Raw genomic sequence first — 17,148 nt, forward strand, 5'->3', positions numbered from 1 at the left:
TTTCAGTCGATCTTTTTGGGATACTTTATTACTCACATGATATTCATTATACCTTAAAAATTTTAAAAATGACTCTGTTTTTCATTCTTCCTCATTGTTACACCAATATCTAATGGTAGACATGTTCTAGATTAATAAAGAAAAATGTATAAATTACGATATATTGCAAATCATATTATAATATCAATAAGTGACATATTTATTAATTTTTTTTTCTTTTTTTGGTAAAAATAATTGATACTATATGAATAATTCGTTTATCATATCTAAATCGGGCTACTTCTTGTAATATTGACACAAAATTATTGAAAAAAATGCAATATTAACAAAGTAGATGTAATATAAATGCGAGATAATGTAAGAGCAAATTTTTTTATTTAAAAACCCACATATACATTAAATTTCCGAAAAACATAATTAATACATATTACTTTCTGCCATAAAAGCATAATTAATTCATATTATTTACTTTTTGTTATTTTAATAATCAACATGAGCACATCTGAGTTGAAATACTTTGGTCAAGACAGTAAGTCTTGAATTTGGCTTGTAATCTTCTTATTTAATTTATTTGTCAATCTTTAAATTATTTACTAATCTTTAAATTCAGTTCTCATTGCTTATTTAAAAGAAAGAAAAAATAAATCCTACTGTGGATTTTTATATTTACATCATGATGACATGATTACTTTCTCATCATCATTCTCAAACTGGAAAAAGATGGATGATTATTGGTCATCCAAATTTTTAAGAGAAGCAGAAAGCCTTGGGCTGGATTTAAGTGAAAAGGTGCATGTATTTTATTTTGCAAAGTGAGGGTAACTCCATGATAATATATTTGATTTGGAGAATTACTGTCTTGTTTGCTTGGTAACACGCCATAGCCTTCATTTCAGGTGTCCGTTCAGTAAAGGTCTATTAGTTCCAGAAGAGGAACTGACTATGTACCTTTCTTTATCATAAATGAAATGTTGTCACACTGCTAATATCTTATTTCTTGCAATAGGTAAAATCAGAGCATTTAGAAAAATGGGTGAAAATATACTGGGAAGGAATTTTTAAAGAACATAAAATGGTGAATATAATATTACAAATTCTTGCACTATTGACTAGTATGGGAAATTGATTATAAACATTCACTAAGCCATTTGATATATTTAATAACTTATAGATATCTAGTCCAATTTCTAATACATCTAGTCCAGCTTCTACTAGTAAAGTCACTTCTAACACGTCTAGTCCAGCTTCTAGTACTAGTAAAGTCCATAATTTAAGAAAGAGGCAAATCATAGATTATAATGAAAATCAGATGGCAAAAAAAAATGTAAATATTTATAAATGTTTTTGCAAACAAAATTTATGAAAAGCTTTTACAATTAATATCTTTTTATTTTTTAATAATTTTTAATTCAGATAAGAAGACAATTCATCCAAACTGCAAATGATAAAGTCATCCAGCCCATTCAATCTAAAGCTGTCCAATCCACTCTATATGCAAATGATGAAGAGTTTATCTATAATAATGAAAATGAGAATGAGCAAGAAATTGATAACTTAACCAATTTTGATCTTATTTATCATAGCTTAGATCCAGCAAAAATGTGGACTCTTAAATCTTCTGGTCGCATTGTTGAAAAAGTAATTTATGAATATGCACAAAATTTACCATATGAATCATATTTACATTCATTTATTATTAATGACGTTGATAAAGAAGCAGAATCTTTATTTCAAAAAGAAGAGTGGGAGGAAATATTTTCTTTTAACTTGCAAAAAGTACCAAAAATTGATAAATCACTTACTGATCTTATGAAAAATTATTCTATTACTGACTTATCCTCATTTCAAAAAATCATTTTTGAACCTTTTTTACCTGCTGATACCTTATATTCCAATAAGGAACATTTTGATTTAAATTATATTCATCTTGCATACAGTATAATACACACACTTTGGGAAAATGAAGATTTCACTTTAGATTCATCAAGATTAGAAGGATGGTATCAACATAATATATGGTGTCCCATAATTGATCCTGCATTTCGTAATTCAAAGATCAATTTGGTACGAGGAGAAGGTATGAGTACAGCATCTAGTGATAGAAAAAATAATAAAAGTTGTAATGCAGATCGAAAAAAAATTGGTAGAAAAGGTGATGGAATTTTTAGATTAAAGGGGGATAGATTAGAAATTGGTGGAATTGAAGCTGGAAGAAAATGGGAGGGAAAAAATGGAAGAAAATACCTTCGAGATAGTTTGAAATTAAGTAAAATGCTTAGGGATATGCTGGTACAACTTATAAAAGAATGTAATGGTGATGAACAAATTATTAGAAAATTACAAACTGTTGGAATGTTGCATAGTGCTAACCGATTTCAACTTCTTACCATGGATATTCCAAATGGATATATATGTCGAATTAAACGTTTTGACATTCAGGAAGTTGCTGGACAGATAAATAACCCTCCATTAGCATTTGTAATAAAAGATATATTAAGGGCAAAGGCAATTATGACACGAACATTAGAATTAGTGCAAGAAAAGAAATCCAATCTTGATGATCTTGATGACTTTGATGATGATGGAAAAGAAGTTATTAGATCAGAACAATGTACAACTCATCAAGCAATTACTTTAAGTGAAACTCACAAAACTCCATCACGAATTTTCAAGCAATCACTTTAAGTAAAACTTACAAACTCCATTTAGATAATTTAAGAGTAGATCTTAGCTATTTTTTGTTTACAAAAAATTAATATAGCTTTCATATTTAAATCATTAAAAATTTAATATAGTATATGAATGCTCATTTTCTATGTTAATATTGATTTTAATATCATTAACAACAAATTTATTTCTATAATGTGAATTAATATATATTTTTTCACAAAAATATTGCAGTATAAATAATGGTGATTCTTAAATTAGTTACATTTTATTGCAATCATTTATATTACCTGATAAGTTATTTACAATTATTTATATTCAGTTGCCTAGTTATTTACAATATATTTTTGAGGTTGGCATTTACTCATATTTTATAACTCAGCACAGCCCACACTTGAAAATTAACCTTAAAAGTCTAGCCTAACACAGATACAGACTAAAAAATTGTCCAGCTTAATTTTGGCCAGAATTATCTTGATCTACTGAAAAATTATGTGCCGATCCAGACCTGGCAGATGAATTTTGAAAGAAAATTTACCAGGATTTGAGTAAGTCAGATCTCACTTTCTAAGAGCATTTTAAGCCACTCTTTTGTATTCAGAATCAAAGGTTAAATTTTTAGAATTGTACAGTATGTCAATAGTGATATAATTTCTGATATATTCCATCAAAATTATAAGAATTTTGGGTTAATGTATATCAGAAAATTGTACATAAAAATGATAAAATTTAAGTTTTACTTCAGCTTCAGCAATAAACTATATGTGACTATTCATTTTTTTAACTATATTATTAATGATGCATTTTTTTAACTATATTCATCTTTTTTAGCTATTTTTAAATGATATATTATCAATATAAAGTATAAACTGAAATTATATCACTAGTAAAAATTAATCTACTTTTATAATATATCAGAAATATTTTTATATTACAATTTTTTGTAAAATACTTGTTACTAAAGTTTTGCATATCAAAAGGTATCCAAACTAAAAGTGAAATATCAAAACATTAGTATTTTTTTCTCTCATTTAACCATAAAGGAAACTCTTAGTTACACTGTAAGTAACGTAAATAGAGTGCAAAACTGAAATGCTGCGCCATCATTCTCTACTTCTTATATATTGATACTTTTTTTTTATATATATTTGAATTAAATTTTTTTTATTTACAAATTTGATAGGCTGGATTACATCTTCCACAGTTCCACGTGAAATGTAACAACGTGATAAATAATAATATTTTGTTAAAATAAAAAATTAAATAAAAAATTTAAAATGCTATATGCTAAGAAAAATTTGAAAGAATCTACTAAGAAAGACACAACAAAAAGAAAATAAATAAAACATTAGCTAAATTAAAATAAAAAAATGAGTGTTAAGGAAATCCAAAAAAAACCCTAAAACTAGCCATCCTAAAGATAAAAAGAAAATTAAATGTTTTGTTGAAATAAAAAAAATTAAAAGATTCTTATGGGAAAGCTGAGTGCCAGAAAACCTGAAAGAATCTAAAAAATTAGCTGTTTGAAATCTCATGTATCCAAAGGCTTAGCTATCTAAAGAAAAAACGAAAATTAAAGAAGCATTTGGTACATCTAGTATTTTGGAAAACTTAGAATGTTGATCCTGCTATTCATGTAAGGCTTTACTAAATGGGGCCTTAAAAAGGTTGGCAGGAAGTAAGTTGGTAGTGTGTTGGTTTAGAAAAGAGTAGTCTAGTTTTAGTTATTTCTTCATAGAGCTAGGGTATAGACTGATAAAAAATAAAAAAAAAATAGTAAAGTAGCAGACTAGCAGGTGATATAGACAAAACTGTATAATTTAATAGTAATTATAGGACATATAGATTCCCATCTCTTTTTAATTACATCAATAGTGTAATATAATTTAAATGTAATGTTACAGTATTTGGTTTTGAGTTGCATAAACAAACATATTGCAGCAAACAAAGCTTTTCAGATTTTAAAGGACAATTTAGGGTTAACAAATGAATTATATAACTTAAAATTGTTCATCATCCCAGTAAAAAGTCATTGTATAAAATTTATATAGTTTTTGTTTAGTTTTTGTAATAATTGTCTAACTTTCGTTTAGTATTTGTTAAATTTAAATACTTTTTGTTTTTTTTGTAAAATTAAACGTATAATTATTGTAAGATTTATTAAAATTTATGACATTTAATAAATGAAAATTGTATGGTTTATTTTAGCATTAGAAATTTGTGCTTTATTTCTGAAATTCGGTAAACTTGGAATACTTAGCTTACTTTTAATAAATTTTTTTACACATCTTCTTTTGATATATTTTATTACACATCTTAATTATTAATTCAATTATCCTTACTTTATGCATCTTCTTTCTTATATATCTTTCTCTTTCTATTTTATGCATCTTATTCTTCTCTTTTTTACATGTTTCTATCTTTTATAAGTATGTATCCTCCCTTTTTTACATATCTTGTTTACACGGCTTAATTTATTCCTCCTATTTTTACGCATCTTGATATTTTCCTCTCTTTTCTGCGCGTCTTGATTTTATTCTTCCCTTTTTTCAGTTTTACTTGATTTATTCCTCTCTTTTTTTACACATTTTTCTTTTTACGTATCTTAATTTTATTATTTTATTTACACATTTATTTATTCTCTTTTTACGCGTTTTGATTTTATTTTACATTTGAATTTTTCCTCTCTTCTTGTTTTGTTATTTCCTTTTTATACATTCCTCTTTTTACGCGTCTTAATTTTATGTTACACTTGATTTTTTCCTCTCTTCTTGATTTTTTACGCGTCTTGATTTTATTTTACATTTTATTTTTCTTTTCTTGGTTCCATTCTTTCCTTTTTACACATCTCTCTTTTACGCGTCTTAATTTTATTTTACACTTGATTCCTCTCTTCTTGATTTTATTCCCCTTTTTTTACGCGTCTTGATTTTATTTTACATTTGATTTTTTCCTTTCTTTTTGATTTTATTATTTCCTTTTTACACATTTCTCTTTTTACGTGTCTTAATTTTGTTTTACACTTGATTTTTCCTCTCTTCTTGACTTTATTTCCCTTTTTTACGCGTCTTGATTTTATTCCTCATTTTATCTATATTTTTTTTATATATTTTACATACCTATTTTTTTTATGTCTCATTTCATTCCTTCCATAATTTCTTCTTTTATATAACATGATATGGGTGAATAGTTAATATAAAATTTTCTTAAAAAATCAAGGTAAATGTCTAAATAGTTTACTTATAAATTAAGACAGGTTTTTATGTAAATTTTGTAAATTTTATTATTTTAATGTATTTTTGTTAATTATTATCAATCATATCGAAATCTTTTTTGACTAATAATATACCACCACATAAATCTCTATATTCTTTCAGCACCAAATAATCCACATTAGTAGACTTTCCTTAGAAGTATATGACAAGCAAAAGAATTAGAATTAAGACAGTGTTCTAGCAACTAACCTTTTATAACTGACCAAGTTCCTTTGATCAGTTGATTGGAGTTTGCAATGGTAAAGTGGGTATAAACCAAATTTTGTTCATATTTTTTAACAAACATGATAAATTCTGCTTTGCTAGAATATTCCAAAACATTAACTGAATTTGACTTTGTTTAGGTTGTAATACTGAGCCATCATGTTATGTCACTCCTTAATATTAGCACGGAGTTTATCAAAAGGTCTTTAAATATTTCTACCATAAGATTACTGTGATAATCAACATGATTTGCTTGCAATATTGGAATTTCAAAATAACATCAGGAACATTATCCAGGCAACAGCAGTATTGGCGCATTTTATTCCCCTCAATTAAGATGGTTTAATTGATGGATTCTATAATAAAAGAGAATTGGAAATGATTTCGCTAGAGTTTATTAGAGTTGCTGTTACACATTATAACTCCTTGTGTAGTGGTAAGTCTTCTGTATTGTTGAATATCTAATAAAAATATGAATGTTAACAATCATCTTCTTTTCATTGCTTGTTAAGAAGTTTTAGTCATGTAATCATATTCCAAGTCATCCATGGAAAAAAGATATGTTAATAAAATTGAAGATAAACCTATTTATTTACCTTCAGTTCTATATGATTTTATGTTCATATGACTTGATTGTTGACTTGTGTGTAATATTACCAATTTAGCTAACACTTTTATGTATTGACATTTTGCACCGAAACATTTTATTGAAAAATTAGCTTTATTTTAATGCACAAGACCAAAAAACTGGTAAAGACTCCTTTTCATCAGTAAATTTCCCGCTCGCAAATACAAAGCAACATGAATAATTTTAAGCATTTAAACACATTACAATAATAAATAAATGTAAGTACTTTATTCTACTTAATTTTAATTATAATATTAATGTACTGTATCATCATAGTGTATATTTACATATTCACATTTTTTTCTTTAGGATATCCGAATTTGAGATTTCTTTTTAGTAATATTTTTTAAATTAAATAGAAATTCATTATGGTAAAATAAAAATGTAACTAACTTGCAATAAATAATACCTATTATGCGAATTTTAAAATACAAATAATACAAATTTACAAGTTTATAACAAATTTATTATGAAAACCTTACAAGTTTATTACAAATTAATTACAAATATTGTACGAATGGATGCTCATAATTGTACTAAAATTGTAACATTACATTTTTTCTACGAAAATCCAACAATAACTTTTTACTGGGCATTAATACTCAAAGTGAATTACTGTAAATCAACTATGATATTTATGATATTTACTGCAACTGATGTAAAGAATTTTTCAACTTTCTTAGTCAAAAATGTAACTAATTTAAGAATTACCATTATTTATACTGCAATACTTTTGATGATTTACTTGAAAAAATGTACACTACAATATAAATGATACTATATTAATTCATATTATAGAAATAATTTTGTTGTTAATGATATTTAAATTTAATAAGATAGTTACTATATTAACATAGCAAAATGAGCATTCATGTATTATATTAAAATTTGTAATGATTTAAAATATGAAAGTAATTGTTTAATAAGTTGTATATTGTTCTGATCTATTAACTTCATTTCCATCATTATCAAAGTCATCAAGATCATCAAGATTGGATTTCTTTTCTTGTACTAATTCTAATGTTTGTGTCATAATGGCTTTTGCCCTTAATATATCTTTTATTACAAATGCTAATGGAGGGTTATTTATCTGGCCAGCAACTTCCTGAATGTCAAAACATTTAATTCGACATATATATCCATTTGGAATATCCATGGTAAGAAGTTGAAATTGATTAGCATTATGTAACATTCCAACAGTTTGTAATTTTCTAATAATTTGTTCATCACCATTACATTCTTTTACAAGTTGTACCAGCATATCTCTAAGCATTTTACTTAATTTCAAACAATCTTGAAGATATTTTCTTCCATTTTTTCCCTCCCATTTTCTCCCAGCTTCAATTCCTCCAATTTCTAATCTGTCCCCTTTTAATCTAAAAATTCCATCACAACTTTTATTATTTTTTCTATCATTAGATGCTGTGCATTTAATACCTTCTCCCCATACCAAATTGATCTTTGAATTATGAAATGCTGAATCAATAAGGGGACTCCATATATTATATTGATACCATTCTTCTAATCTTGATAAATCTAAAGTGAAATCTTCATTTTCCCAAAGTGTGTGTATTATACTGTATGCAAGATGAATATAATTTAAATCAAAATGTTCCTTATTGGAATATAAGGTATTAGCAGGTAAAAAAGGTTCAAAAATGATTTTTTGAAATGAGGATAAGTCAGTAATAGAATACTTTTTCATAAGATCAGTAAGTGATTTATCAATTTTTGGTACTTTTTGCAAGTTAAAGGAAAATATTTCCTCCCACTCTTCTTTTTGAAATAAAGATTCTGCTTCTTTATCAACATCATTAATAATAAAGGAATGTAAACATGATTCATATGGTAAATTTTGTGCATATTTATAAATTACTTTTTCAACAATACGACCAGAAGATTTAAGAGTCCACATTTTTGCTGGGTCTAAGCTATGATAAATAAGATCAAAATTGGTTAAGTTATCAATTTCTTGCTCATTCTCATTTTCATTATTATAGATAAACTCTTCATCATTTGCATATAGAGTGGATTGATCAGCTTTAGATTGAATAGACTGGATGACTTTATCATCTGCAGATTGGATGAATTGTCTTCTTATCTGAATTAAAAATTATTAAAAAATGAAAAGATATTAATTGTAAAAGCCTTCTGTCAAATCATTTCACATAAATTTTATGTGCAAAAACATTTAAAAAGCATTTAAAAATATTTACATTCTTTCTTGTCATCTGATTTTCATTATAATCTATGGTTTTCCTCTTTCTTAAATTATGGACTTCACTAGTAGAAGCTGGACTAAATGTGTTAAAAACTGGACTAGATATACCAATTGACTGTAAGTTGTTATATATTAAATGGCTTTAGTGAATATATAATCAATTACCATTGTCAATAGTGCAAGAATTTGTAATATTACATTCACCTTTTTATGTTCTTTAAAAATTCCTTCCCAGTATATTTTCACCCATTTTTCTGAACGCTCTGATTTTACCTATTGCAAGAAATAAAATAAGATATTAGTAGTGTGACATCATTTTATTTAGAATAAAGAAGGTCATAGTTAATTTCTCCTCCAAAATTAACAGACCTTTACCAACATGGGTGGTTATCAAGCAAACAAGACAGTAATTCTCCTAATCAGAACACATCCTCATAGAAGTAATCCTAACCTTGCAAAATAAAAAATACATACCTTTTTTTTTAAATCCAGCCCAAGGCTCTCTGCTTCTCTTAGAAATTTGAATGCCCAATAATTATCCATATTCTTCCAGTCTGAGAATGATGATGAGGAAGTGATCATGTCATCATAGTGTAAATTTAAAAACCCACGGTAGGATTTACTTTTTCGTTCTTTTAAATAAGCAATGAGAACTGAATTTAAAGATTAATAAATAATTTAAGATTAGCAAATAAACTAAATAAGATTACAAGTCAAATTCAAGACTTACTGTCTTGGCCAAAGTATTTCAACTCAGAAGTGCTCATGTTGATTAAATAAAAGTAAATAATATGAATTAATTATAATTATGTTTTTATTGCAGAAAGTAATATGCATTAATTATGTTTTTTGGCAGAAAGTTTAGCAGTCTAATGTATATGTGGGTTTTTAAATAAAAAGATTTGCTCTTACATAATCTTTAATAATACTGAATTGATATTACATCTTCTTTGTTAATATTGCATTTTTTCAATAATTTTGCGTCAATATTACAAGAAGTAGCTTGATTTAGTAATGATAATCGACTTACTCATTTAGTGTCAATTATTTTTATCAAAAAAAGAAAAAAAGATTATTAATATGGCACATATTGATATTATAATGTGATTTGCAATATATCGTAATTTACACATTTTTCCTTTATTAATCTAGAACATGTAATGCTTCTAATGTACAACACCATTTAGATATTGGTGTATGAATAAGAATGAAAAACATAGAAATCATTGTTTAACTTTGAGTCATTTATAAAATGAGGTATAATGCATATAAGTGCATATCATATGAGTAATAAAGTATTCAAGACTGAAATAAGGATCATGTGTGACTTTATATGAACATTTTTTATTTAATGAATAAAATTTCTAAATTGAAACTTAATGATTAAGAAAAACTAATTGTCATTTGATACCTTGTATGTTTAAGAAAAATATGTTTTATAATTTGCACCGAGAATGAGGCGCAGTAACGAATTTTGGACTTCCCTAGCGTAACCTGAAAAAAATGTCACGAAATGGCCGGCATTACGCAACTTGACTGAAATTAAGTGTGGCGCACATGTGACTAATAATGTGTGATGAATAAGTTTTTACCTACTCGAAAAAAACTAAGTCCCTCAGATACTTATAGAAAATGGAAGCGCAGTGGGGTGTGACGGTTGTGACAAAAAAATGTCACGTGATTTTTCGTGACATTTTTTTCAGGTTACGCTGGGGAAGTCCGAATTTTGACTTCAGAAAGCCTCATATAAAAATTATTATGCATATCTTTCAGGGCCGAAATTATAATAATACCAGTAAGCATCTATAAAAGAAAATAGTTTCCTGACTAGATTAGGATTCTCAAAATAATGGAAAGCAACCCCTGACAAACAACCTTTTGATAAATTATCCATAAAAGAAAAGGTCAACACCCCACATCCAATTTCAAGCTAATACAGTTCTGGTTAATGACATTTAATTTTTCTTATATAATGGCTCTTTTTTTACAATTTTTTCAGTCACACATTCATAGATTTTTTAGCTTATTTTTCAAATGTATATTTTAGCTAGAATGATTTTTAAACCAGCTTTCACCATTTTTAATAAAATTATTTTTATAATTTATATTTTTTTTAAAAAAAAAATTAAGGTTCTTTATGACCATTATATATACAGTATGAATATAACAGTAATTACCTTAGGAAATTCTTCCATACTGTAAAAATAAAATTTATTTATAATAAATAAAATTAGTTATAAAAATGCGTACTCCTTTATGATCTTTTAATGAATAATACAATATTTTCATTCAATCATTTTAAAATGAAGTTTAAAATGACAATTTAAGGTTAACAAACGAGTTATTAAAGTGAATTACTGTAAACCAACTATTATGATGTAAAGATTTTTCAAATTTCTTAATTAAGTAATCTACATCAGTATGATCCTTACATCCTACTTCACTAATATGATCTAAGAAAATAATAAACTCATATGAATCCTCATGAATTCTTATAATTTGAATTCATACGGATTCTAACATTTTATTTAGGTACAATTTTTTATATGGTATAACCATATAAAAGAAATCGGAACGAATTTTTATATCATGTCTATTTCCCCTTTGCGTCCAATTATTTACATCATTTGTAATAGAAAGATGTTTTGTCAAACATCACTTTATTAAATAAAGAATTTCTCATGGAGTTTGGAATTAACAACATTAGTCAAAATTTTAGGATTCATACACTTTTTTTAAACAAGAAATCCAAATTTCCAATAATTGTTATTTGTTCATTTTTTTGATTTAAATCAAGATAATTTTTGAGTACATACGGAGATACTATATGCTTTGTTTTCTAAAATTATCTTACCATCCTTTTTCTTGATTATTTATCAAGAAAAACTTGTACGAAAATATTTTGATCTATCAAGTAAAATAATTGAATATGTATTAACATCATTTTTATTGGCATAAATCTCTAGTATACTGTATAACCTTTCATAATCATTTAATGAAAGTTCAAATGTGCTTATATTCATGATTTTATTTTAGACATATTTAAGTTCATTTTTAATTTTTCTCTTTTAAATCTTTTAAAGTAAAATTAAATGGTGAACTTAATTACGATTCATACAATTACATAGAATTTTGTGATCAACTCAAAAATCTATTGTAGAGTGTAATAAATTACTTAGTAATATTGTATGTCTCACAACTTAATTTGAGATGATAATACTATAATAATTTATTAGTGTTATAATACGCAGTCTCTTTCAAAGTATCTTATCCTACATATTTTAATGTAAAGTGTTATAATAATAAAATTTCGATCGTAACGTCTTTAAATAAAAACCTTATTCACGGCACTCAACGTTCGCATATCGATATCTTTCATAGATCTATCATGATTTAATTTTTTACATCATACATTTTTTTTTAAAAAGTGAGTTAGATAAATTCTTTTATTTCATGCCTTAAAAAGCGTTTCATGTCAGATGATCACATGATGAGGTTGTGTTTATTTACTGCAAATTTATTCTTTATAAATAAAGAATTATACGAACAAAGTTGTAGTGAATTAATTCGATATGATGAAAAATCTAAAAGTGTATTCTATAAATCAAGAATGATACTGTATTTTTGCTTCGCACGTGGCATTATACAACAAAAATGTAAATGACGAATACCTATACATTGGAGTATTGGACTATTACCTTTAATTTTAAAAAATAAAGATCAATTAATACTTTTTTTTAGATTCTGAATAGTAATAATCAAAATGAGAAATGCGAAATATTGTATAGAAACATCATTACTAACAAATATCATTAATATGTAAATCAAAAAAAAAAGAAACTTTTTTTTTATTTATTTATTAATTATTATTCCAAATATTTTTGATTGCATCCATTAAACCACTATCATCATTCCTTTGACATACTTTAAAATTATTTTTATCACTTTTATCATTACATAATTTACACCATTCTATTGGAGGGATCGAAAAGTTTTTGAGTTTTTTAGGTAATTCGATTATTTGACCTATCATACCAATATTTTGATGCCACTAAAAAAAAAATATATTATTTTTATCGAATTAATTACTATATGTTAATAAAAATAGAGTGAAAAAAAAAAAAATTTTTTTGATAAATTATAAAAATATTATGACGTCTCTTACCACTATAGGATTACTAAATGTCCATATCCCAGGATTATCAAGAGTAAATTTTATAAGCGTCCATCTAATAATATTCATATAGAAATTTAATATTATTTATTTGATAATTAATCAAACTAACGAATAAAAATTATCATTTTTGATTTTACCCTGATGATGGAACAGTCACTGTATCTCTTTTGATCGGATTGAAATAGTTTAAATCTGAATGTATGGGCGTTGAATTTGTCCCTTGTCCTAATACCCAAAATTTATGACCATGCTACAAAATAAATAATTAGATTAATGTAATAAATCAATAATCAATCGATAACTTATCAGAATTTAAAATAATTTACCAAATAAAAAACTTGATCGAGATCATCATTATCTAAAAAAGTAAAGTAAGAATAAGAAACCTTTTTGATTTAAAAAATTCAATTTTTTATATTAGAAATGTTTGTGACGTCATTAGTATAATACTTACTTTTCAATAATAAATCAATAGTTAATTTTCTTTTGAATACATAAATATTCAAATAAAATGGAAAAAATTTTATTTTTCCTTCCAATAATAATTTCAAAGTATTTGTTCTCTTGTCTGGATTATAAATAGATACGCCCCTATGTACACTATTAATTGATCCATAAAAAAGTTCGATATCATCATTAAAACCTTTATGATTAAAATTCAAAGTTTTTTGTTCATTAATTTTTTCAATAATAAAATCAAATTCATAATAAGTCGTATTTTCTGGTAAAATTTCTTGAGAGTATGATTTTAAATCAAGAGGATTTAAATCAATTAAAGGAAACATCAAAGAAGATTGTTGTAACGTCCAAGATAATGTCGAAGGTAATGATTTATCATTTTCTTTTTTACTATATCGAATTATTGCTCTAAGTTCTGTCGGAAATAAATTTGACGTAGAATAAGGTGATGTGGAACGAAATGATTTCTTTGCGAATTCAGCGCGTAGATAAAAATTTAAAGTTGATGTGTATTGAGGGAGACGAATTGGGATTATTGAATATCGTTGTCCTACGTGAATTGGTAAGCGATGGAATTTACTTGAGGGGGTTGTAGGTACACCATCAACTTCTATTACTTGAAGCATATGTTCATCAATTGAAAGAAAAAATGATGTCATGGCACTAAAAAGTAGTAGTATTTTAATGGTTAAAATGAAAATGTTGAATATTAATATTCTTAAATAAACGTATTAGAAATTACCTCGTATTTATTATTCGAAGACGATTTTTTTTGTTAGGTTCAATATAAAATTCTTCAACACTTAATGATTCAAAGTTACAATTTTCTTTCTTTATTGGGTCGTCCATACAATTAAAAATTCCTTTACCATTTATTAACCCACTATTAGGAATTGGCTAAAATAAAAATTTATATGATTTAATTAAAAAATAAAACTTAATTTGGTATTAGATAATTAAAAAATTCATTATGTTACCTCGAAAATTGATGTGTTATTATTATATCGATAATTCTTTAATAGAATCGAAGATTCATCATGATACCAGTCTGATAGAAAAATTGTTTTTTCGTCATCATAATTATAATATCGAGATTCATCCGGATCTTTCACGATCAATGAACCATATAGTCCATCCGCACGTTGTGTTTCATAATGTGAATAGCTTAAAAAAATAAAAAATAAAAGTCAGGAACATTGTTATAGGAAATTAAAAACTCTGCGCCTCATTATCACATTTTACTTACTACCAATAGGTTCCAGGATGTGTAGCTTCGAATTCATAAATAAAACTGCTTCCATTTTGAATCGGACATTGAGTGACATAAGGAACTCCATCCATGTAAACCGTTTCCTTATGAATCATTCCATGAACATGAATTGTTGTAGAACGACCAATATAGTTTGTTATATTAATTCTAACCGTATCTCCTTTATCAACAATTATTTCTGGACCCGGAAATTGATTATTTATTGTATATATATTACGAATGAATCCATCAGGTGATTTTGTTTCATTGCGAAGAACCAAATTGAATGTCTTGTAATTTTTTATTTTTATTGGTTTTGTCGTTTCAGGTTGTGATTCTTCAAACTGAGAATTTGAAGGAGTTGACTCTGCTATCTTTTCTGGTGATTCTGAGGGGATTGAATTTGAATTTTGTGAATTTATTTCAGGTTGTGGATTTAAATTTGAATTTGATTGACCATTTGGTAACGAAGGTGTTGAATTTGAATCATGATTATTAGGTAATTTTTTTGGTCTATCGTTAATCGTATCTTTTAAAGGAATTTTAGATTCTTTTAAAGAACCTTGCTTAGTTTCTTCCACAGGAACATCAATGATCATAATTTCGGTAGATGCGAAAAACCAAAGGATTACAGATAATCCGAGTAAAACTATACTACTGACGACAAACAATTTCATTCTCCTTTTAAAAAGAAATTTCTTTTCACCTCTCATTTTTTTGAATCTAATTTTTCTTTTTTTTTGTGATTATCCGAATAAAAAAAAAAATTTATTTATCGGAAATTCAAATTATTATTATTATTATTTTTTTTTTGTAGTTTGATAGACATTAATTTTTTTTTAGTACATTAGATGACTAGAAAAAAAAAGGTTTATAAAAACAAACATTTTTAGAAGTTTATGGCTTTTACATTTGTATAAACTTGTTTTTTCATAGTTACATAGCCTAATTTTTAATATTTTAACATAAGCCTCAATAGAATGAAAAATCAACTTCGTATAAATAACACAACATATTTATATTGGTCGATCATTTACAATTTGTGAAACCGTACGTCGCAGTCGTCGGACGCAGCTAAAAAAATTTTTTGCTTAATACTAGTTTAGCAAAGATATTTCAAATTCACGAATAAAAATCTTCGGTTGATTATATTTCCTTACCTGTTGTTCAGAGAATTATTGATTTATATAGAAATCTTTTAAATTGTAATTAAAGCAATAATAGTAAAAATAACTACAATTTATGGTTAAAAAAAAGCAAATAAGATAACCGCAATTGCAACACGACATTAATTTTGAAGATTTTACAATTTTAACTTATCATGCAGAACAAATTTTACTATAATATAAATAGAAAAATTCTTTAAAAGATTGGTTTCGCAAAGACAGAATTTTCAATCTTTGAAAAAATATATATATTTTTTTATAATATACAGAGGTGAGAGGTCGGCAAAATTATCTGACCACTTTTTTTTTCCAAAATAACTATACAGATTATCACGATATAAAATAAACATAATTTTGTATTGATAATTACATTATTCAATAAACAAATTTTTATGCTTTAATTGCTCCGTGTCATTTCAGAATTTTTTGGAAATATTTAACTATTTATTACATAAATTTTTACAATTTGCATAACAAAAAATTTAAAAGATTTAAAATACCATAATTCGATCAATATCAATCAGATCATGCTGAATTTACCACCATTTGAATTGTCTTAATGAGACGAATCTAATGAGCTAAAAATTTATGAAAATCCAATTACTACAACAAAAGATATCATAGAGAATATCTAAACTCAAATGTCTAGACAATTAAAAGTGTAATTACATGTTAAATATTGATCCCACAAATACCGTTCGAATCCTTTCAATGAGACGAATGTAATGAATCTAGAATCATGAGAATCCAATCACTAGATACCAAAAAACACAATTTTTAAATTTTAAACTATGCAAACCCTACACAAACTTCAAAGACTTAGATAGTATTTACATTTGTATAAAACCCATAATCATAAATAATACTATTCTATAAATCTTTATAAATCTTATGCAATATTATGTTATTATGTCCTATTAAATTTCATGAAAAAACTACTTGAAAAGTACATTAAGGATGCATAGAAAAATATTTTTCTGAATATTATAAAAATCATTTCCACAGGATTGAAGCAGTTATTGTTGCAAATGGGAATAGAATATTATTAAATTTTTATTTAAATTAATAAATATAAACACAATTTTAACTTAAACTTTATCTT

At 25.7% G+C, this 17,148-nt stretch overlaps 3 protein-coding genes across 3 annotated transcripts; 1 reads left to right on the plus strand and 2 right to left on the minus strand.

Annotated features, from left to right (window-relative positions):
* Positions 1-492: 492 nt before the first annotated feature.
* On the plus strand, positions 493-2,685 carry OCT59_012329 (uncharacterized protein; the record flags this gene model as incomplete). The annotated part of the gene is made up of 5 exons (XM_025329805.2): positions 493-529; positions 611-789; positions 1,007-1,075; positions 1,172-1,324; positions 1,414-2,685. The coding sequence occupies 5 exons, from the start codon at positions 493-495 to the stop codon at positions 2,683-2,685; spliced, it is 1,710 nt and encodes a 569-aa protein (XP_025188595.2).
* Positions 2,686-7,693: 5,008 nt separating this feature from the next.
* OCT59_012330 (uncharacterized protein) lies at positions 7,694-9,762 on the minus strand (the record flags this gene model as incomplete). The annotated part of the gene is made up of 5 exons (XM_025309881.1): positions 7,694-8,875; positions 8,991-9,110; positions 9,200-9,268; positions 9,470-9,648; positions 9,726-9,762. 5 exons carry the CDS (start codon positions 9,760-9,762, stop codon positions 7,694-7,696), a joined length of 1,587 nt encoding a protein of 528 aa, XP_025188596.1.
* A 3,047-nt stretch (positions 9,763-12,809) lies between these two features.
* OCT59_012331 (uncharacterized protein) lies at positions 12,810-15,557 on the minus strand (the record flags this gene model as incomplete). The annotated part of the gene is made up of 8 exons (XM_025312895.2): positions 12,810-13,046; positions 13,161-13,224; positions 13,310-13,422; positions 13,499-13,530; positions 13,627-14,294; positions 14,374-14,528; positions 14,609-14,795; positions 14,878-15,557. 8 exons carry the CDS (start codon positions 15,555-15,557, stop codon positions 12,855-12,857), a joined length of 2,091 nt encoding a protein of 696 aa, XP_025188597.2. The 3' UTR covers positions 12,810-12,854.
* Between the last annotated feature and the right edge of the window lie 1,591 nt (positions 15,558-17,148).

The sequence above is a fragment of the Rhizophagus irregularis genome, chromosome 2 (assembly GCF_026210795.1).
Source record: "Rhizophagus irregularis chromosome 2, complete sequence".
In the NCBI taxonomy this organism is placed as follows: Eukaryota; Fungi; Glomeromycota; class Glomeromycetes; order Glomerales; family Glomeraceae; genus Rhizophagus; species Rhizophagus irregularis.